Raw genomic sequence first — 23,687 nt, 5'->3', positions numbered from 1 at the left:
GCACTGGTGAATTGTCTGTTTTTTTTTTTTTTTTTTGCCAAACTGCAACTTAGATTCTGTTGCATTTTTAAAGGGTTTTGGAAAAAATGTATTTATTTATTTTTCTATTTTGGTTTTTGGACTTGTATACTTTTTTTGTTGCTATATTTCAACATTTCTATACAAGGATCCACTAGTTCCCATCCTGACAATAAAGTGGATGTGTCTGCTTTTAGTTAAGAAAACACTGATTTCCTGAAGGTCACATGTTTAATCAAGACTGTAGACTGCATGGCCCGAGAAAAACTTCACTATCTCTTTATTGCAGCGTTGGATAAAGGTAAAGGTAAAAAATGTTCTGTAAGATGTAAATCAATGGGTGGAACAAACAAAAAAAAAGGGCCCAGCGAGGACTCGGGTTTGCAACTGTGGAAGCATGAAAGTGATCAGAGGAGATGGAGGCAGTGAAAGCAGGTGAAGAGAATAAATCAATGGATGAAATTGATCTTGTTAACTGGAGGCAGTGGTGCAAGACCAATTGCATAACGCTGTACCCACCAAGCTCAGTCAGACAGGAAGAGAGGGAGCAGCGGACGTGCGGAGAGGTTTATGGACGAGGAGCAAAGTGGAGGGAAGAAAGGGCAGCTGTCTCAGCTGAGTGAAGCACGGATTTAAAGCTGTAGGAAGCGCTTCGGTGTGTAAAAAGAGAAAGCCCAAAGTGCAGAGGACAAAATATAAAACAAAGTAGATTACTGCAGATAAATCCATAAACCGATTTTTATTTTCTGTGACCTTGAAGAAGGAGGGATGGGGGTTGTTTATCGACTCTGAGTTGGGTTCTTGTTTGTCTTGGCAGAGATCCGGGAAGCGTTTAAGGTGCTGGACCGTGATGGAAACGGGTTCATCTCCAAGCAGGAGCTGGGCATGGCCATGCGCTCTCTGGGGTACATGCCCAGCGAGGTGGAGCTGGCCATCATCATGCAGAGACTAGACATGGACGGTGAGTCACCGGTTCACTCGGGGGTAGAAACATTTCCGCATATGGAAAAACAGCTCGTTAATTTGAAAAATGTCCCATTTACAATGAATGCACCACATTTATTTGTGCATACTTTATCGACTACGACAACATAAACGATGTGAAGTTTTAGGATGTTCTGGCTTTATTGTTGTGCCTGCCTTCCTAGTACAAAAAACACACAATACTGCTGCTGTTTAAAGCTAACAGAGGAGAAATCAGAATCCATTTCTGTCATTTTCTGCACCATCAAATTAAATCAATTCTTTTAATCAAACTTCATAAAAGCTGCTCTCTCCAGCAGGATACAAAACAATACTTTTTTTCCTTTTCCAGCTGACAATATTAGTATCAAGCAAAAACCTTCTGAAATAAATGTGTTTGCATTCAAAATGCTGATGCCAGATCACTAGAAAGAAAAAAAAGTAAATACTTCAAACTGATTTCTGATGTTTGGATACTTTTTTTCAGTTTAGTGAGAGAAAGACCAAAGTCTTTAGGATTCAACGTTAAAGTTGAAGATGTTAGACTGCATCTTCTTCTCTTGTGACTCATCCTCATCCGGATCTCCAGAGACCCAGAAAGCTCTGAGCCCTGAAGGTTCAGCCTGTCTGCTGTTTTTTTTCTGTTACAATATAAAGACACGGGGTGGATCTCCAGAGCTGTATGCTCTCTGGAGATCTGTGCCCTGCCATGGTGTTTCACTGCTTATTTGATTGGCTGTCATTTGTGTCTCTGCGTTGTAGGGTCGAGTCCGCGTGTTTGAATTGTAATTTACAACATTTCTTTTTCCCATTTGTAGATCCAGAACTACTTGTTTGCTCAGGAATATGGTAAAATCACCTGTTTACCCACAGGATGTAAAGATGTACACCCTTTCTACTGCACGATAGTGTAATTGGCAAAGTAGCCTTGACACCAGTCAGTGTACTATTCAGATCTATTTATTCTATGCACACACACACACACACACACACACATATATATATATATATATATATATATATATATATATATATATATATATATATATATATATATATATATATATATATATATATATATATATATTAGGCTGTTAACTTTGTTAGACCATAACACTGACCATTTTTTTGACACGCGTTAACTGCACTGTTTCATAATGTTTTTTCCCCGCAGCGCTCTCCAGACGGTGTTTCTTTTACCCTCAGCGTTTTCCGTAGTTTCAAGAATGCTAGAGACTGTAGCATATCAGACCCGCACTCACTGTTGCCAAATTATTTTATGCGAATTTGAGCTTCTTTTTTCTAAAGTAGCATGTAAATATCTTGAGTTGCGAGTTGCGTTTTTTTGAGCTTGTTTCTTAAAGTGAAGTCGCTTATTTGGGCTCTGACCATAAGCATGAGTTACAGTTCAATGGACAGTTCAGGAGTTTTGGAGTGAGGTTTTGTTAAAAGGTTATAAGCAGGTTATATCTTACCTGGAGTAGGTAACGGTCCAGTCCAGATTAGCTGGTCCCAGAGAATAAAGCTAATGACTTGTTCAAGAGGGGTCAATACTATAGGAAGCTTATACTGTCTGAACAACATCAGCTGTCTAGGTTAATGCTCTTTTAAGAACATTTTAACAGGTATCATGTTTGCATGGTGGATATTTACACAGAAAGTGAAAGTTATTGGCAGAGGACAGAAGGCCAGACACCACTAACGGTATTCCAGTAAAACATGTACTGGGCAGCTGCTTCGTCTGCACCGTCTGCTGGTACGTCCAGTCAGACGCTCTGATATTCAAGTAAAGTGATTCAAAATGTCGCAGCTTTATTTTAATACACTTGCACTCAGCAGGTGTTCCTTGGTGGTGCGCCGTGTCCTACCTCCATTTCAGGTGTAAAAATGATTGGCTTCTTTGTAAATAACCGTCCAACACCAACATGAATTTAAAGGTTTATAAAACAACGTTGGTATACACCGCTAGAGTTGTTTTAAGATGATCAAAGTCTGCCTTGGTGTTGGGTCTACTCTGACTAGCTTTCAAACCAACTAACCTGGTTTTTATACCTTTGGGAGACACCAAGAGATATACTGGAAACATATTAACTACTTTAAACCTTTTAACAGAACCTCACTTCAAATAATTCAGGAACCATCTCTGATGAGGCTTGAGGTCTGACACTCAAGCCTCTGATTGGTGGAAACTACTATTTAGGGTCGTCAAAATTATTGATATTATTTATAGTGTTTAGCTGTGACATCATCCAGGGGAGGCAGATCATCCTCTATTACCATCTAACATAGAAAGTACTCCTGGGTCAATGTGAGCTTCTGTGCTTTCTGTGTCTCTGCTCTGTCTTCTCTAAGTCCCAGTGGGTGGAGGCAGATGAGCGTTCACACTGAACCTGGTTCTGGTTCTGCTGGAAGTTCTCCTCCCTGTTAAAGGGGAGTTTTCCTCTCCACTGTCGCTTCATGCATGCTCAGTATGAGGGATTGCTGCAAAGCCATTAACAATGCTTATTTGATTGAGGGCTGAATCCTTTTTAGTTTTGCCCTAATTAGAGAAGTTGAAATATCGTCTTATTGTAATCAGTTATTTTTTATTCTTAACTAGGAAGAACCCCGTGCCCTCAGAATATATTGCCAGGGTATCAAAAATAGCATTAAGTAATGATTATTTTCTTAGCACTGGTATAAGCCAAACAATTTATGTGGTGAAATGTTATTACCTTCTGAAGTGCTGCCGTTTCATCAGTACATTACTTTATTCCAAACTTTACTCTAATTAAGTATTTATCACTTTTAATAAAGAGTACATTTTGAAATCCATTAAACCAATTTAATGGATTTAAGGTGCAGCCCTAATTTTTTTCATCGCTCAGCACCCGGAGTTTGGTAGCAGTTCATTTGCAGTTTTTAAATTTAAAGCATTTGATAATAATTAGCAGGAAGTGATCAAAGCGAGACTGAATTAAATAGACAGATTATACTAGCTGATGAGTGGGACAGGATATTGGTGCTTGTATTTCAGCCAGATGAGCTGCAGTGGTCCTTGCTCAGAAAATCTCCTGCAGATATCGATGGTTTTCTGTTCTGCTAAATCGCGTGAGCTCAGTATGACCTTCCTGAAATTGCGCCTCCTCTTTGTTTCTTTTACTTGATTTTCTGTGTGGCTCCTTTGTGGAGCTCAGCTTCTGCCTTCTTTCATGCGAGCCAGAGTGACTGTTCCAATGTGAGCACGACTTCACTTCTGTAATAATTCATTTGTTCTGTTTCCAGCTGCTGGGCTGTAAAAAATGCAGGAAAAAAAAATCAAAGCAGGTGGCTTTGACTGTGACGGACACAGAAAGTGACTCAGTTACTTTGTGCCAATTTTGAGCTGTCACAAACTATAACTAGAAAATGAGCGTTAGCAAGCATCCATAATGTTTGGATTTAACTCTGCTCCGTAAACTATGTGCACTTCTTTCATTCAGCTGATTTCTTCACATACAGTCATAATTTATACTATATATAGCTGATTTACTTTTAAACATTTCAGATGGTGTTACAAAGCACACATAGTTTTTTGGGAATGAGGCACAATTAATTTTAAAAAATATTTTTGTTTTTCAATTTTAACAGTGGTCTTATAAATATTCCAGCTGATCTCAAAGGATACCTGACATTTCTGCTTAGGATACCTGTTTTTTTTTTAGTGGAGCCACCACATTACATGATGTCAGAAACTCTAATAACATGTCCTCTGTATCAGAACACGTAGAAAAATCATTATTATTGTCTTTAAAAACAGACGAGAACCGAGCAGCAGTGAGATGGTTAAAAACACGATACCGCCGAGCTGCAACAGGCTTTGGAATCGAACCGGGTACAGAAATATCAAATAAAATGAGCACATGATCAGAAAACGCAGCCTCAAAAATACGTAAATTATTTACAGATAATCCAAAATGATAAAACCAGATCCAGCGTATGTCCCTGTTGGTGTGTAGAGACGCTCACTGCCTGAACGAGACTTTAGCCAATGGCTTTTCAGGACCACCAAGGTGGATTATAAAATCACCAAGAATTAAAATCTGATCGTATTTAGTGATCACGCCAGTGAAAAGATCAGAAAAGTCATTGAAAAAGTCTTTGATACACTAAGGCGGTCTGTAGACCGGATGAGAGCGGCCCAGCTCACATCACAAGTGTTCCTAAAATACTGGCAGCCCGGTGGCAACAGCTCAGAGAAAACGCTGCAGTCACCAACGCTCGGCCAGGTTTCAGACTTCTCTGTAAAGCCGATTTATTCCTGGACCCCCCCATCCTCACCTGCATGTCTGCCAGAGAGGTGCGTAGTAACCTGGCACCGTGGTTGGTTGGAGCTGTGCTTCCTGCACAACGCTTCACTCATACTGATCACTTATATTTATCACCGTGGCCATTAACAACTCAGAGGCGTAACTGCAGTGCATATCAACCTCAGCCCTGCAGACAAATAACGGCACATTTCACACTTTACTAGACACAACGGTGTGAAACCAGACATATTCTTCATAAGGGAGGCGATGAAACATTTGTTCTCCGTCTGAAAACTCAAGGAATCGCAGTTACATCACTGGCATTTGTTAGTTCCAGACTTTCTACAGATAGTTGATGCCTCAGAGACAGGTACCAGCAGAACAGGAGCTGATGTGCTTCACATCCATCACATCTAGATCCAGTTATTTCTGTCTCTCATCTCTCATTTCCGCGACGCTTTCTTTAACTTCCCGGACTTGACACTCTTACATGAGCCGCATGACCTTCCCAACATGGCCGCCTTGATCACTCGTCCTCTTCCTTCTCCTTTTTCAGGTGACGGACAAGTTGATTTTGAGGAATTCATGACGATCCTTGGTCCCAAACTTCTGTCGTCTGAAACGAGAGAAGGTTTTCTGGGCAGCACAATAGACACCATCTTCTGGCAGGTAAGTAATCCTCATCTACACGTTTGTTTTGCCTTTTATTATGATTTAACCCAACGGATCACCTTTGGGGGTGATAGACGGTGTCATTTCAAATTTTAAAAAGGCTGTTGTACGCAGAGATCGGTCCTGACTTCCTACTAGTGACTGCAGGGATCTCCACTTTATGGGCTCGGGTTGTTGGGACTTTGCTCTTGGTGCTTCGGTCTTAGATGGACGTTGGGTTGTTCATTGGTGCCCAAGTTATTTGGCAACCCTTCTTTCCTTTCAGTTCTCTTTATTGATTTTATGCTGCTTTCTCTTATTAGAAAAAAAATATTTTTTTTAAATGTGAGGCACGTACTTTTTGTACCTCAGTAACTTGAACGGCCAGAATAGGAGCAATTAAACACGTGTTGATGGAAAAATAAGGCTTTTAACAAAATCACCATCCTAACTTGAGCTTTACCTCAGGTTCAGGAGGCGATGCCAGCGCCCGTCTTCTGTGGTTGACGCTCATCCGGGAGGAGCAAATGCTGCAGGTCCATTACCAAAGGAAACTTTATAACGAGTCTGCCTGTTTGATTCAATAGAAATGACTTTATAAAGCGCCTTCAGATGTTGTGATTTGGCGCTATGTAGATAAACTGAATTGAATTGAACCCAACTTTGTGGTTTGCACTAAGGGTTTGCACCAATCTTTGTTGTATAAGCTCAGGTTGGGAGAACATGCTGCCAACAAAGCCACAAGTTGAGATCCCGGACAGAGATCGTTAACAGGACAACTAGTAGTTGTCACAAATCTGGCCTTGTTGAAAGAAATCTATAATGATCGTCTAGTTTACCACGAGACATTCAGGACACACACAAGGAAAAAAAAAAACATAGAGGAAAGTTGTCTGGTTATATGAGAGCCAAATTAAAGTTTTTGGTCTACAGGCAAAACAAAATGTTTGGTGAAAAAAGAATGTTGCCCATGAAGCTGATGCCACATCAGCAGTGATTTGGTGTAAGGAGCCCCCCCCCCCAGCAGCTATAGGGAAGCGGGTCGTGGCTGATGGGAAGATGGATGTAGCTAAATGCAGGATAAATCTGGAAGGAAACAAAACTGCAAAAAACTCTCCTTCCAGCAGAAGAGTGACCTGAATATGAAGGTTTAGGACAGAGGTCACGGATTAGCGGACCACGGTCCGGATCCGGACCCAGCTGCTACCTAATCCGGACCCAACCTCATTTAAAACATTTATATATTACTGCATGTTGTCCGACGACAGTGTCTAACTCGGGGGTTAAAGTTCTCCGTCGCTGCGACGGATTTCCGTCATTTGGAAATTGAGCTTAAAAAGTCCCGTCTAGACTTTTTATTCAAGGTTTTGCACTGAAGCTGCTCTCAACCAATCAATCCTGGCAGAGGCGAGACATTAGCCAATCAGAATGAGAGCAGGGCGGGTCTTTCCAAAGCGGACCCTTGAAGAACAAGAGTCGGGCTGTGAAACAATGTGCCTCATTTGACTGGGTCCGATTCGGAAAAAGTAAAAAAAAAAAAAAAAAAAAAAAAAAAAAACCTGCGCTGTTCTGAAACAAAGAAGGCAGAGCTGCATCTGCTGTCGGTGTGCAGCAGTGTTCACCTGATGAGCAGCTGCGCTCCAGGACACTAAATAAAATGACAAGGATTTTGATGCTTACAGATTGTTAAGAAAACTACATCAAAAATATAAAACAAATAAACTGCAGCTACAACATGGACTGGAGAACGGGTTCTACCTGGGTGAGGCCAGAGAAAGGCGATTCTCAGAGAGTTTTTTTATGAACACAGGGTTCATCCTGGACAGGTCTCCAGTGACTGGGCTAAAATATAACCATTTTATTAAACTTCAAAAAAGTTAAATCATGCCTTTTTATAAACTGTAATTATTAATTGGTGAACAATAACGGGCAAAGCAATCTGTGTCAAATTAAAATGTATTATGTCATGATAGTGTTGGTGATGTGTCCTGCATTTCCAAGGTTGTGTTTGGCCTTGTATGATCATAAAATTGGTTTATATTGAATGTGACAGGGAGCACCTTGATATGTGCTTGAGGTTGGCTTTGTTGCCAATCAAACTAAGGTTTAAAACCCTTGCAGGGCAGCCTAAAGCTCACTTGTCTCATTAAGCCATAAAAAATAAATTAAAAAAAGTTCAGTTGTTTTATAAAAGATGTGAAAGTCAGGAAATTGTCTATATACCAAACAGTGAAAGATTGTGGTTCTCTATTTCAAAAAGCACTTTGGATTTTAAAATAGAAAAACGTTCTATTTTTATGTTATTTTTTGTGGATGCATAAACATTTTATTTCAGTGTTAAATACTGTTTGAAGTAACGGATTGTAATTACAAATGTGTCCGGACCTTTACTGGTTGTTGATTTTCTTTATTCGGACCCCGCTGATTTTTAATTCGTGACCCCTGGTTTAGGAGAAGCTTTTTCAAGAATTGTCACGAACCTTTCAGAGTCCAGACCAAAATCCAGCCAATATGTTTTGTCAAGACCTGAAAATTTATGTTCGCATACACTTTGCATTCAATCTGCTTGAGCTTGACCTTTTCTTTTTTTTTTTTGTATGGATGAACAAGCAAAAATAAAACTGGTAATGAGGTACTGCATCAGTAATTGTGGGTCTGCGAGTATTTACTCAGGGGGGCAGAATGCAAATGTGGCCCGCAATCATTACATTTGTATTCTTACAGTATTTTAAAAAAACAGGTATCATTCTTTTCCCACTTCAAAGTCCTGCACTGCTCTGTGATGGTCTGTCTCATAAAATGCATAATACTCCTTAAAGCCTGCAGCTGTAGTAGGAGAAAATGTGAGCGAATGTAATGAATATGCATATTTCTTACGTAAAAACACCAATAAAGCACTATACCTGGCACTGACTCACACAGAGAATGGTAAAACCCGTTAGAGAAAAGAAATACACAGGCAGGAAAGGACTATCGGCTTAAAAAAAGAAACAAATCAAATTACACCCGGCCCTGTTAACTGGGAAGGACAAATTCCCTTTAACACAGGGGGCCAAATCGTCCATTCTGTAATTGAGCAAGAGCAATATGTGGTGCACGAAAAAGCTGAGGAAAACAGCGTTTTGCAATTAAAACCGTCCTGTTCTAGCAGGGAAAAGGCAACAAAAGTTGAACAAAGACATTTCATTTTCTCTGTACTCTGTCCTTTAGTCTGAGGAGCATTCACGGCAACAGTTTAATTAAAATAAGATACAAAACTTTACTGTCCATTAAATGCAGGTGTCCTGGATTATTTTTTAAAATTCAGAAACAAGCAAGAAAAGAGCACATCTAAATCTAAATAAATGCACACAGCACATAGCTAAAACACAACATAAAAGATAACCACGCAGTCATTAATGTGACAAAAACACAACATTAAAAAAGCAGTGTTCCCTAAAAGTTTGGTGACAGTAAAACGTTCCTGCAGTGAAGTTTCTTTTTCGATACCAGAGGTCCTTTAGAGTTTTCAGCCAGATGCCAGAACAACTGGATTAAATAAGGTTTGGTGTTAAATTCTGAGCTGCAGGGATTCATTTTTCAAGGCGTGCAGTAGGAGAGCTTCGGTGCGCGATCTTCTTCATCTTCATCACGGAGAAAAGCGAACATGCGGAACATGTGAAGCGTTCCAGCAGCTTGGAGGTGGAGTCAAGGCATCATATTTGGGGTAAAGGGGTAAAACTGTGCAGGATCCTCAGAGTTAAACTGTTCCTGGAGCTTTATGCACTCCATCCAGATCAGGGGTGTCCAAAGTGTTTCTGCTCCCTTTCATTCAGGGCTGTCTAATTTGTTTTTATGTTTGATTGTTTAGTTTAATTTTCAAAATGTAGAATTTGTAGCCCTTGTGTGGCCCCCACCTGCAATTCAATAATGATTTGACCCATCAGCACAGGAAGTTGATGCAGATGGATCCTTTTTATTTTTAGTTACAGCAAAATGATTACAGACAAGTTAAAATCTTATTGCAGTTGAAAATGTTAGGTACAAGACAAAGTATTCATCTTTTAATTACCTCAGCTTTTGAATTCTTTTTAAATTCATAGTGAATAGGGCCACATCTATCCGATGACCTTTACCCAGAAGCAGGCTTTGGTTAAAAAAAATCTGCTTTTAACTCGTTTATTAAAATTGTTTTCAGTGAAAGACCCAAATCCTGTTGTTAATGATGAGAAAAAGACAAAAATTACATATGCTGGTCACATAAATACAATGTCATGAAAAATGTAAATTACGTCTGTAATTCCATTGAAAAAGTGAAACTTGTATTTTATATTCATCCATCACACACTGACTGATATATTTCAAGTGTTTATTTCTTTTAATTTTTATGATTATAACTGACAACCAATGAAAGCCCAAAATTCAGGAGCTCAGAAAACTTAAATATCATGAAAAGGTCCAATACTGAAGACACCTGGTGCCACAGTCTGATCAGCTGATTAACTAAGAAAACCTGCAAAGGCCTTTAAATCTCAGTTTAGCTCTGCAGGCGACACGATCCTGAAGACTGCTGACCTGACAGTTGTCCAGAAGACGATCTTTGACACCTTGACATGGAGGACAAGACACAAAAGTTCATTGCTTAGTGGCCACCAAACTCGCCTGACCTTAGCACCGTAGAACATCTATAGAGTATTGTGAAGAAGAAGGTTTTCATTAGTTGTCTGTTATAATCATCAAATTTAAAAGAAATAAACACTTGAAATAAATCAGACTTTGTGTAATGAATGAATATGATATACAAGTATCACTTTTTGAATGGAATTACTGAGAAAAATCAAGTTTTTCATGATATTCTGTATCTAACAAGCACCTGTAGATTAAAAGAAAAAAGCTGAGGTAGTCATCCAGTTAGCAAAACAATTTGTAAACCATATGACCATATTTTAATTTTAAAGTTACGTGTCAGCAGCGATTAATGCATCCCTTTCCTTCAGAAAATTTGACTAATTTATGTTAAATATTACATACTCATACCTTGCAGAGGAAGTTAAAAAAAGCTTTATGCAATTTGGGGTAATTCCAAGGGTGTAACTTTGTGTTGAAAGTTGGTGGGGACGGCTCATAGGGAAAGGGAGCTACCTGCGCAACGCATTTTTTCTTTGTTTGAAAGGATTACAATATTCACTAATATATTTTGTGCAAAAATATCACATAAATCTAAATTTAACAAGTTTCCCCAAAAATAAGCCGATACAAGAGACAAACAACCAAAAACCAAAAACAATCAAAGCTTTCTACATCAGAAACTGAACAACTCTGAACAGGAAAACAGATTCAATATTGATTAACGGCTTGATACCCCTGCCTTCCATCTGAGATTTTGACATTAAACCTAAACTTTGAAAGAAGCCCCAGCACAGACTCATTTAAAAGTGCCAAACACCTGTCTTCTTCTGTCACTCACTGACACAAACTGCTGACATATTTGATCAATGTCTAAATTGTCTAGTTTTGTTTGGTGGACATGGCACACAGCAGCATTGTTAAGCCTTACTTGAGTCATTGTTGGACCCCCTGCAGCGTGATGTCACACCTGCAAGATCCTATCCTTACCTTCCTGCTAGATTGCAAAAAGCAGCTTGCTCATGAGTTGTCAACATAACACGCTAAATCTTAAATGTACGTGGACATATAAAAGAAAAAGGGGCGCAGTGCTTGCTACTGAATGTCAACACTATGACAACTAGATAACAATGTCAGGAAAAAGTTTTAATTAAGTGAAGCCGGGATTAAAACAGTACAAGAAGCTTCAAATAAAAGGTGTTCTTTATGTTCAACCTAAACACCAACTCCGATAGACGCTCAGTAGAGCAGGTGTTTAAATTAATCAATCACTGCTGCGAAAGCTTATAGCAGTGAAAGCTAATATACCACAGCCATCACTTAATAAACGCAAAATAAACAACCCTCTAAAAACGGAAAACTGTAATTGACTGAAAGTCCTGTTTTTTATGTGGGAAATTATTTGCGTGTCTTTTAGTATAATTCTGATATATTGACGCTGTTGTCTGTTTCTATTGTAACGATACTGAATGTAGTGTAGCTGACATAACAGGGCAGGAAAAAAGTGGTTTGAGTTTTTTTTTTCCAACGGTTCAGTTATATTTTAAATAAGGTATTCACTTATTTTTACACTATTCTCTATTCTTTTACTACTTTAAGTCTCTCCTGAGTAAAATTAGGTCTTAATATTTCCACAAGTCCCTCTCACCTGCAAGTCTGAGTCCACTGCTATCCCTGAATCGGTTAGCATGCTTGTGGCCTGCTGAATGACACATATACAACAATAGAACCTTAAACTGTCCTTTATTCCTTTATCTCACACATCTCATCAGGAATATTTTCGCAACACTGTTTGCATTTTACCTGAAAACCCGCAGCATCTTCCACTGAGGAAGCGATCTGAATTACATTTGTTCCCTGTTAGAAAGAAGAATAACCTGCATTAAATGCTGTCATGTTTTGTTACTCATTTTAATTCGCCCAAAAAAACTTACACGTTGCTGCTGTTTGGTGAAGAAAGCGAGAGGCAACAATTTTTTTTTTCCTGAGGAGCGGCGAAGTTTTTTTTTTTTTTGGTCGGGGTTTGCGGACGGTGAGCAGCGGGGAGGACTTTTTTATTTTCTTTCTGAGGAGCGGCCTGAATGGAGTTTTAATCAGATATACACAGCACCGAAAGTAAAATACATGTACAAAATATTGGTGGGGACTGTCCCCCTACCGGTCAAGATTGGTGGGGACATGTCCACACCAGTCCTTAAGGAAGTTACGCCTATGGGTAATTAATTTTTTTATTTCAAATTATGTTTTATTATGTTTTTTACTTTTGACTCGACTATTTTGGCCCACCTGACAAAAAGTTTGAATACCACTGATCTAGATGCTCGTGCCACAACAAAACCAAACGCTTTACAACAATAGTTATAGATTATTTCTTTGCTTTTTAAAATCGGTGAAGTGCTTCCTGAAGTCATTGTGCCAAATGTGCACTGAGGAACGCAGCGGGGCTGACTCGGTTCCTCATTACCTGGCAACGCGTCAAGTGCCATAAGTTCCCAAGCTGCATCTGGGTCTCCCACTAGCACAGCTTGAGCTGCACGTGGATGTTCCTGCGCATTATGGCATAGGTCAAGTGGGAAGCGTGAGCGCCGTTACTTACTGGCCGATCGTTAATAATAGGCAAATTACCTCAGAGAGGGGGGTCTGACCTGGATGTGGCCTGTGGGCCTGGAGCTCAGTGTGCCTGCTTCAGCAGGAGGAAAACAAGCCTTTGTGGTAAAGTGCTGTAGAGTGGTTAAAAGAATTTAATTGACTTGTGTACTCCCCGTCCCAGCTGTCCAGAATTAGATGGAAACGGTACAAATGAGGTGTTGTGAGCGTTTCTGTTCGGCCCGCTGGGACCGGAGCCTGCAGCTGAAACGACTTGTGCGGCTGACGCAGACGGTGCTCTGGGAAATCCAGTAATGATCGGCAGTTTCTCCAGAGTCCTCCCCTCCGTCCGCAGTCACTGCTCAGCGGCTTAGAGCTGCGAATACTGGGGGAAAAATCAATATCATTTAAGAGTTATAAGAGATACAGTTGTTTGATATGAAGGTGTTTCCCACATAAAACAAAGATAGACTTTTTTTCTCTGCAGCTTTTATGTCTTTGCTGAAAATTGGTGACAACAAACGCTTCCTGCAGGTTTGAAGGAGTTTATCACGGTGCTCCTAGATTTCCTTTTTAAAGGACTTGGAAGGAAGAACATTTTGCTGTAGATAATTTAAAAACTTTTATTGCAAATATCAGGATTTCAAATTGTATATAAAACTGTTTCATTCAAAGAGATTTTTAGCTTTGGTTATAGAAAGGTGAAATAAACATAAATGTAGCATTAAGAAGACATTGATCTAAGGGATAACAACACAAACCTTGTATGATGAAGATTGTAGCAGCCTATTCATTATGTTATGAAGTAAGAAAGGTCTCAAAAGAATTTGAAATCAGGCAATTTACAGAAAACTGTCTTCCAGTGAAGGACATTTAAAATAACTGCCATCATGACAAGTTCACCACAAGAACCTCAAAAGATCCTGAAAGAGGTCTCCAAAAAACCCAGAAATGTCCTCAGTGGAGGTTCCAGCTGCTGTAAAAATAAAAATGTATGAGTCTACAGTCAGAAACTGGACAACGTTATCTTCCACTGGAGGTGTGAAAGGAGGAAAATCTGTGCTTATACGATCAGACTGGAGTCGATCACAGAGAATGCAGTCAAAGACCCGGATCTCTGTAAATGTGTCCTCTGCACAGATGAGTCAGAGATGCAGATATCTGGACACCAGGACATGTTCGGGCTCAAACAGACGCAGTATTTAAGTTAAATATGCTTCCTGCCTGTTTGACTTGTTTCATTTGGGCTGGCTGGCTGTGTGCTGCTGCTCCACTCCGTTAATTGGGCTGAGCTTCACCTTGGACTCTGCCATTACCCCTGATCGTTAGTTCCACCTGGGTTCCTGTCTATTCATTCCTGCCTGGACACGACCCTGGACTGTTTTTTTTTGGGTTTATGATTCCTGCCTAGCCCCTTGGTTTTATTCTGCTTTAGGCCCGTTGTGTGTCATCACTTCCTGCTGTATGTCTGCATAACATGCATTTAGCTCTTTTTTGGACATTACCTGCCTGGTTCAAGTTTCTCTCATTGCTTCATTTTTATTTCAGTAAACCTTTTTATACGCAACATTGGGTCTGGCTTGAATATTGGGTTCTCTGATTGGCTGAACATTACAAAATAACCATCAGCGGTAAAGTTTGGAGCTGGAAGTGTCATGGTTTGGGGATGCTTTGCTCTCGAATGGATCCTGCTCAACTTGACTTGTTGATGACGATTCTTATTTTCCTGACTCTCCACAGAGATTGTTTTCCTTAAAGCCAAATGCTGTTAGTGACCGAATTCTAGCACACAACCAATACAAGGTAAGGCAAGGCAAAGGCAAATTTATTTATATAGCAAATTTCAGTACAGAGACAATGGAAAGTGCTTTACATGATTAAAATATAGGAAAATAAAACAGAATAAAAGCAAGCAGGAATAAAATGCAGAAACAAAATAGACCTTGGGAAAATAAAAATGAAAAGCAAACAAGTAAAAACAGTTGGAATACAAAGTAAACTAATTACTAGGTAGGGGTTCAGTTCGATAAAATTGTCATCTCAAGGCTCTTTATAAAGTCAGACTCAGTGAGAGGAAAACTTCCCTTTAACAGGGAGGAGAACCTCCAGCAGAACCAGAACCAGGCTCAGTGTGAATGCTCATCTGCCTCCACCCACTGGGGCTTAGAGAAGACAGAGCAGAGACACAGAAAGAACAGAAGCTCACATTGACCCAGGAGTACTTTCTATGTTAGATGGTAATAGTGGATGATCTGCCTCCCCTGATGATGTCACAGCTAACAGAACGCCAGACAGGGTGTACCTTCTATGAAGAGAAAAATGACAGAGAACAAGAAGTTAAAAGCTGAAATAACAAAGAATGCAGGTGGCCCCAGTTTCCTGACTTAAAGACATTTTCAACCAAGACTGACATTTTTTTGTATTTAAAGTCATTTAACAGATTTAGACTTTTCATTTTAACATTTTTAGATTAAAAAAAAAAAATAAACATTATTTTCAACTACAGCAACCTTCAGATTCATCAAGGATTCACAAGCTGAAAAGTCTTTATCCCTAAATTATTCCTTTTCACATGGAAAAAAAAAACTGAAGTGGATGCACCTTTTCTCATTAAACACGACAGCACGGCGTCGATGGTATTTAGATGGAGCGACTCTGTGTAACACTTTCAATAAACTGCACTTAGCAAAGATTTTTATGCCGTTAGTTTGATCACAGCTGCCTTTTTCTGCAGGAAAAGGTTGTTAGAATTTATATGGATCTGAGCAGAGAGAGGACTCGGGTATTTTGAAGTGCGGCACAAATAGACAGACGGTTACTGAACCTCCAATCACATCTTGCTTTAAAACCTTGGATGAGAGAAACTCGCATCTTGTCCTGGCTGGGAGATTTTCTCATCCCAGTAATATCAGTCAAAGTGTCACATCCTCACCAGCTGGGGTGATGGGATAGTGATTCACTCCCTGCCACACACACACACACACACACACACACACACACACACACACACACACACTTGCTCTGAACGGGTTGGGAATGCGTCCAATCAGCCCCTTAGATATTTTACAGCCCTGTAATTGAGGGACTGTAAACATTCTTCTGTTCTTTGTTTCTCTGATCATCAGCTGCATAATTAACAAAATGTTGCTACTGAATTTTGAGTAGTAAACAGATGGACTCCTCTGGCAAGCTGACCGGCACTGTTTATATATTTCTAATTCTAAAGGGCCTTTTGTTGCTTTGTATGCTCTTCATGCACAGCGCTTTAATCATTAGCGATACATTATTTTCGGGTAGAAAGTCTTTGTTTTGTAAAAGAACTCGATTTTCATTAATGGCACAGCTTGAGATTTCCTGCAGATTAAGGACCTTTTCATAGCTGTAGCGTTGCTTTGGTAGGATTAAGCTGATGAGTTTATTTACTTGTGTACTTTTTAATGGTTCAGTTCCCTTTCACACAGAGAAAGCTCCAAGGGAACCAAACTCTGTAACTACAAACCGTGCAAGAACATTCAGTCTTTATTGGCCAGATGTGCACCAAGCGTCAATATAAAAAGTAGCTGCTGTGTTCTAAGCTGGTAGAAACATGGAGAATTTAATTATGTCAAATGTGTTCCGAAGGATCCTGAGAAGACGCTTTGAAAATTGCATGGGGCTTTACACATTAAAAGAAAGATGCACCACCATTGTTTAGTAGTTTTATATTAAATATCCCACAATGCAACGCAGGGAAGGCATTTGGCTCAAGCTAGCTGCGAACACCTGCTAGCTGTGTTGGATCAAGGTCCGGTCAGGTTCCCATCACAAATAAACCGCTCCACAGTTCCTTTCGAACCGTTTTGATATCATCTCCTCCAAGCGGTCTCTATGCACTAGTTAAGGTCCGCACCCTGGAGTGATCGCTGTGCTCCGATCTACACAAATGAACAGCACTAAGGGGAGAACCCAACCAGAGCTTTAGGTGTGACCACATCCTAAAGCTGTACAAAACATGCCCAGAGTGTCAATTTATTTCTAAGGAAGTGACAACCTCTGTCATTTCTGAGGAATTAACATAGAAATGGTCCGGAGCCTGATGTGCAGCTAAGACTTGTGTGGATTTCCTACTTAAATTCACTAAACTGTGTAAGCACAGAAGTGAGGAGGACACATTTTCACAGGTCTATGAAGTGAATTACTTTCGCTTAGTGGCTGAAGAACCACATAATCCCCATCAGGCATAGAGCAGCATCAGGGGACCCACTTTAGCTCTTTACACTATATAAAAACTACATAAAATCTAAAGTTTTATCTATAAAACTCTGGTTGAGTTGAAACAATGACCCTCAGACATCTACAGCAGGGGTCACCAACATTATTTTATCATTCTTTTATAGAATCAGAATCAGAAATACTTTAATAATCCCAGAGGGAAATTACAGTTCCAATACAACCGTCCATCACATACAACTCTGTGGAAAGATAGGAGCCACGTTTGGGGAGGGAGAGGGAAAAAAGACATATTTCACACTTTACCCTATTCCAGGATACAGTTTGAGATAAAACCTCCGCATGAAAAAAGCACTTTTAACGAGACAACATTTAAGCAAAAGGTTTAAATTGGAAACTTGTCGTATGTAAATTCATGAAGATTATGTGCGTCAGTTGTGTGTGTGTGTTGGGAATGTTAGAAATATATATATATATATATATATATATATATATATATATATATATATATATATATATATATATATTAGGGCTGGGCAACGATTAAAATATTTAATCGCGATTAATCGCCCTGATTAATCGCGATTAATCGCATTGTATTTACAAACTCCAAGAATGAATTCAAAAGTAGTGTAAAGAGCACTTTTATTTTAATGTTCTGCTGCCATATGAACAAAAGTGTTGTAATATTTGTAGCACTTATCAGTAACACATATTTAGTGTAAAGCTCAACTTAAACATGTAAAACAAAAAATAGCAATAATAATAAATTAAAGCTTAATAACAATAATAAATTAAATCTCCTCCTCTGTGGACAGAAGGAACAAGGAAGGATATAACAAACAAGGAAGGATTGGTAGGGAGCGAGTGAGTAAGTAAGGAAGGAAGCAAGGAAGGAAGGAACAAGGAAGGATATAAGACACAGGGAAGGATACAAGGATGGATGGATGGAATGATTTGAGTGATTAAACAAGGAAGGATACAAGGTACAAGGAAAGATTGGTAGGGAGCGAGTGAGGAAGGATGGAAGGAGAGAAGAAAGGATGGTAGGAGAGAAGGAAGGAAGGAAGGAAGGAAGGAAGGAAGGAAGGAAGGAAGGAAGGAAGGAAGGAAGGAAGGAAGGAAGGAAGGAAGGAAATAGTTGTTTGGAAAGAAGGATTTACTATTTAAAGCTCTCCACACTAAAGCAATGTAACAATGACTGCTAACATAAGGCCCGGTTACGCTACACTTTTTTAACCGAGCCGAGACCACTCCGAGCTCGGTAACCGAGATAACTCTTGTGTGTAAACGGTCAGCAGACTGAACTGGACTGCGCTAAACATAACCGGACCGTGCTAACTGCAGACCAGTTCCTGAGTAGGTCTCGGACTGTTTTTTTTTTTATCCTGGTTATCTGATAACGAAGAGCGCATGAGCAGACCGCGTCATCCCCTTACAGTCAGCTGACTGTTTTTCCGGCGTGTCTGGCTGCACGTCCCGATTCACACTCCATTCAGACAAATTTCAGACATTCATAATAATACTAGCTTCCTTACCGTGCAACACGATTTCCAGAGATGATTCTGCTTAGCAGTGTGATGAACCTCAGTGTCTGTCGTTGCTTCCTGCGTCTGTAAATCCTTATTAGACGTTTGTTTGTCTTATCCACGTCCCAAAATCAGAACAGTAGGTGGCGATAATGCGCCAATAACCTCGCTGTCAGCCAAACCTCGGATTCAGAGGAAGAAAGTTGCTGGCCGGAAAAAAACAAAGCCGACATGCGGAAGGCGGTGTTTCCCGCAGGAATTTGCTTAGGCGAGGCGGTGAGTTGGCGGCCGGAACAAGTTTTGTGCGGGGGGGGGGGGGGGGGGGGGGGGTCTGCATCGACGCCGTCGGTGAAGTCTATTCTCGCTTCAAAGTATCCATGTGTTTTTGCCTGTTTTTCCCTGCCATTCACTATATTCACGCGAGAAAGCAACAACAAAAAACCGCGTGTCAACGTCAAATAAACGCAAGTAACGCAAGCATATCGCAAGCATTTCAGTTTAAAGTTCTTCCAGCATGGAATATGACAGAAACAAGTTAGTTGTAACCACTGCCAAGTTAAACTTTGGTATTGAACATAAAATGGTAATGCTGCTCCCTGCTGTTACCTCAGAAATTGCCTGTTTTTGGTAGATTTTTTCCCCATAAAGAGAATTCCCTGTCAGTGGCAATAAGCTTTAATTTATTATTATTGCTATTTTTTGTTTTACATGTTTAAGTTGAGCTTTACACTAAATAAGTGTTACTGATAAGTGCTACAAATGTTACAACACTTTTGTTCATATGGCTGCAGAACATTAAAATAAAAGTGCTCTTTACACTACTTTTGAATTCATTCTTGGAGTTTGTAAATACAATGCGATTAATCGCGATTAATCAGGGCGATTAATCGCGATTAAATATTTTAATCGTTGCCCAGCCCTAATATATATATATATATATATATATATATATATATATATATATATATATATATATATATAAATGTATTGTAGTCGCTATATAAATAAAGTTAATATTGACAACATGGGGCCCGCAGGCACCAGGTGGCCCCTAAGGACCACATGTGTGTCCTCAAGTCGGTTAAAAAAAATAGCACAGCCCTGCAGTGAGCTGTATTTATAATGCAATTTTATTCAATTGCTCTTCCTTTTTGATTATATTTGTACTTACATAGATTTAAAAATGATAAAAGTATAAAAAATCGTATAGAGCTTGGACTTTTGTTGTTCAATGGTCAGTACTGGTAGCCCTCCGTATGACACGGTACTGATGAAGTAGCTCTGGTGACCCATGCTCCACAGGGTAATCAGCCACATCATTAAGTGCCAAATGAAGTGTCACCTCCCTGACTCTCTGCTCCTTATATATTTTAAAAACATGTGACAAGAAATGAAAGAGGATTGGGTTTATTCCTTTCGTGAACTAACTAGCAAGGGATGTAACAACATTTGTAAGTTCTATTTTATTTCTATTTTACTTTTTAGTACTTTTTAGTACATCCATGTTTTTGTCTAGTTTTGTTATCTTACATAAAAAAACACCCACTGAGAAAGTCTGCGTACAGATAGAGATGGACAATTTGCTTCAGCACAAAGCACAGTAAATGATAGCTGCAATTAGTCATAAAACGCAGAGCATGCTGATACAAAGTGTCAATTTTTTTAAAGCACTGGGCTGAAGCATTCATGAATAACAGATCTCCATAATTCATCACGGGGAGAAGGGTAGTCTAGGGCATTCCATATTTTTCATTAACATTTCAGTAACATTAAAGTCTTTAGAAAAGTGGTGGTGTAGTGCACTATAGGCCACTGTGGTGTGGCCTGAGCTCTTGTCCGTAATGGCATTTTCTTCTTGCATTGCTTTTACTTTTATAGTTTAAACGAGCAATGAGCAAAATTTCAGTTTAAAAAAATAAAAATAGTGACGTGAAGAACTAAAGGTAATGTTTCAGATGGACTATGGTATGATGTCACATCACATCTCTCTGTGTTGTCCTCTGGTCTCTTGTTTACATACCTGGGCTGGAACGTACGTGTACGGGAACAGCTGCCACTCAGGGCTTCACCCCTACCTGCAGCAAAACGCGTGATTTTGGTGATTATAGCGAAGCCAGAGCGACACAACACCTGCAATGGATGCAAAGCGACGGTTGATGGAGTTGAAAAAGCTTTTATGTCTTGTCACGCTGCAAAGAGATGAAGCTGTTTTCATTCAGCGTTGAAGACAAGCTGATAGTGGCGGTCTGCGGTCGGCCTGAGATGTATGACTCAACCGGTTATTACCACAGAGACACGTCCGGAAAGGAGCGAGCCTGGAGAATAGTGAGTGAGGAGGCTGGAGTGGCGGGGAGGTGAAAGCGTCACCAGATAGCGCCGTTGTACTGCTGTATTCCTGGCTTCTTGCTCACTGTGTGAACTAGCCGGCGATAATGTCAGGTGAACGACAGCAAGCAAAAGTGGCGACATTGTGGCAGCAATATGAACGCACCTTTAGAGTCGCTGTAGTGCAGTGCACATTTTTATGGTCAATTTATCATTGACCATAGATTAGATTTCTGAGTGAAAATGGGCTTACAATAAAACACGTGTGTTTTATTGTAAGCCCAGATACAGTGTTTTTGTTCTGTATCTAAAAATAAGTCGCTAAGCAACAGCATAAAATGACCAGGGCTGCACTTAAAATATATGTTTGTATTTGTTGATAATTATCAATATCAATCAATATGATCTATTTTATCAATATGCTTTTATTTCTATATGGTCCAGCCCTACAGAATATGCTTCTCAAAGGATCTCTCATCAAGTTTCCACTGCATGAAGCATCACTTAGCAAAGCGTCTTCCTGACTTCAGAAATATTCTGCAGAACCAAAGAAGCAGCTTAGGCAATACATCTTAAAAATGTCAGAAAACAAACTTACCTAAATAGTGTTCAAAACAGGAATGTTACAGAAATACTAAACATTGATGTCGTTAAAACAAGCCTGAAACTATTGAATGAGACTTGGTTGTTGTAGGACAGCATTTGGTGTAGTAATTTTATCAAGATTTCCAAACAAAGAAACTCTGTAACAAATGTTCTTGATTGGGAAAAGAATGAGACACATTCAATATTTAGTAAGATATTCTGCTTATATTTCCAATGGGATGTTTCCAAATCCTGCATGCATATAATATTGTTTTGGACGGATTCTTGTCGACACCCACGCTCAATACAAACCTTTAATGGCCTTAAACGTTTTAAAGCTCACATGGAGCCGTGGTTGAGAATGCGTTGAAAATGTGACTTAATAAGAGATGATATCATCATCATCATCATCATCATCATCATCATCATCATCATCACAATATTCAGGGATAGTATCACAAACACATGTTTTTCTGATATCCTGCAGCTGTGGTGTAAATAAATGTTCCTTTTTCTAAATGTCTTAGTTAAGGACTTATCAGTGGAGTTTAAAATGTGTTTGACAGTATTTCACAAAGTAGCATAAATAGCAATAAATCTATGAAACTATCACTGAGGGGAGCATTTTTATTTGCCCAAAACAAGATCTGATCCGCCAGTCGCTTTTTAAAATTGATATATTTTAATTAGATCATTAACCTGTAGAGACAATTGCTGCAAAGATGGAGGAAAGGAGGAAATTCACCTTTTAATATCAGATTGGATTAGCTGGATTCACTCCTCTGGGTTTTGACAAGATTTAGGATTTCAGCACAAAGTGAAATTCTTCCTTTGTGCTTGTTTGGTAGACTGCAGCTCTGATGGTCATCTGTCTGATTAGATTTCCTCTAACTCCCTGACAGAACAGCATAATGGAGCTTATTTTAGAGCTGTTTGCCCTGTAATCATTCTGTGAGCTGAACGCCCACCATCAATATGAAAAAAAAAAAAAAAAACATCATGGAACCAAAGAGCTCGATTATTAATGTCTCTTTTTTTGCGAGACTCAGTTGGTTCTTTTGTTTCTATATTTTATCAGATCCTTCGGGATGCTCCATAAATCACTTTAGCCGATGATGTGTTTTTCTCCTTCTGCTTAGGGGTCATTCAGTTTTCAGCCTTTTCAAAACTGTACAAAAAATTATTTTGTGGACCACCAAAACTACCAGAGCTGGCAGTGAACGGATCACTCTATCATTTCCCTGCATGCAGAATGTCATGTGTTGAGTGAGACTTGACAGCCCGACCTCTAAGTTTGTTGCAGAAGAGCAAATTGCGCTAAAATACTGGCTGTCTTTAACAAATCGTCATTTAAGAGTACACAACACCTGGAGAGCACCCTCAGGGGGTGTACGCTTGTGAAAAGCCTCAGGAGTGTTTCACTTTATTCATTTAAGGCTGGTGATTCAAAATGTACATTTCCATACAGCTCCTATTTGGAGATGAACATTTCCTATATGTACTGTAAAGACGTCCACGGTTGCTTCCTTGCTGCTGGATTTTTTATTTTGTCAGTCTGGTCTAAATTCCTTTTTCCATTTTTTTCCTCCAACAAAAGCCTTGTGACATTATTATTTGTGAATAAATGACCGGATGTTCTTTCGCTGTGCCATTGTCTCCTGTCTTGTTGTTGCTGTCGGACTTGGAGAGTGGTGAACCTAGTCGTTAGATCAGTGCGCGTGTGTCCTGAGAAGGTTTCAAGTTCCTGGTTTGATCCCCGCAGACGGTCATCAGGGGTCCCTGAGCAAGACCCTTAGCCCCGCTCGGTGTAGGCAGCCCACTGCTCCCTATGGGATGGTTTAAACGCAGAGAAAAAATATCCTCTCTGTGAGACTATAAAGGGAAATCTTTCTCCTCCATTTGCATTCTTTTGTTTAAAATACATATGTGCTTCTAAACTTTCAGGTGT

General features: G+C 39.6%; 1 protein-coding gene and 1 long non-coding RNA gene across 3 annotated transcripts in view; one reads left to right on the top strand and one right to left on the bottom strand.

Annotated features, from left to right (window-relative positions):
* Window positions 1–23,687, top strand: part of caln1 (calneuron 1) — a 105,932-nt gene that overhangs the window by 41,436 nt on the left and 40,809 nt on the right. For both annotated transcript variants that reach the window (XM_012872433.3, XM_021321440.2), the window contains exons 3-4: window positions 836–979; window positions 5,806–5,918. In XM_012872433.3, the coding sequence (XP_012727887.1) occupies window positions 836–979; window positions 5,806–5,918 (257 nt within the window). The remainder of the gene's footprint in view (window positions 1–835; window positions 980–5,805; window positions 5,919–23,687) is intronic.
* Window positions 12,020–12,717, bottom strand: LOC118566699. The gene is made up of 2 exons (XR_004933237.1): window positions 12,309–12,717; window positions 12,020–12,207 (listed from the first exon to the last, which is right to left on the bottom strand). It is a non-coding gene; the product is annotated as an uncharacterized LOC118566699 (long non-coding RNA).

This window comes from Fundulus heteroclitus, chromosome 18, assembly GCF_011125445.2.
Source record: "Fundulus heteroclitus isolate FHET01 chromosome 18, MU-UCD_Fhet_4.1, whole genome shotgun sequence".
Lineage (NCBI taxonomy): Eukaryota > Metazoa > Chordata > Actinopteri > Cyprinodontiformes > Fundulidae > Fundulus > Fundulus heteroclitus.
Note: the sequence above shows the minus strand (reverse complement) of the source record. Positions and strands in the feature narration are given on the sequence as shown.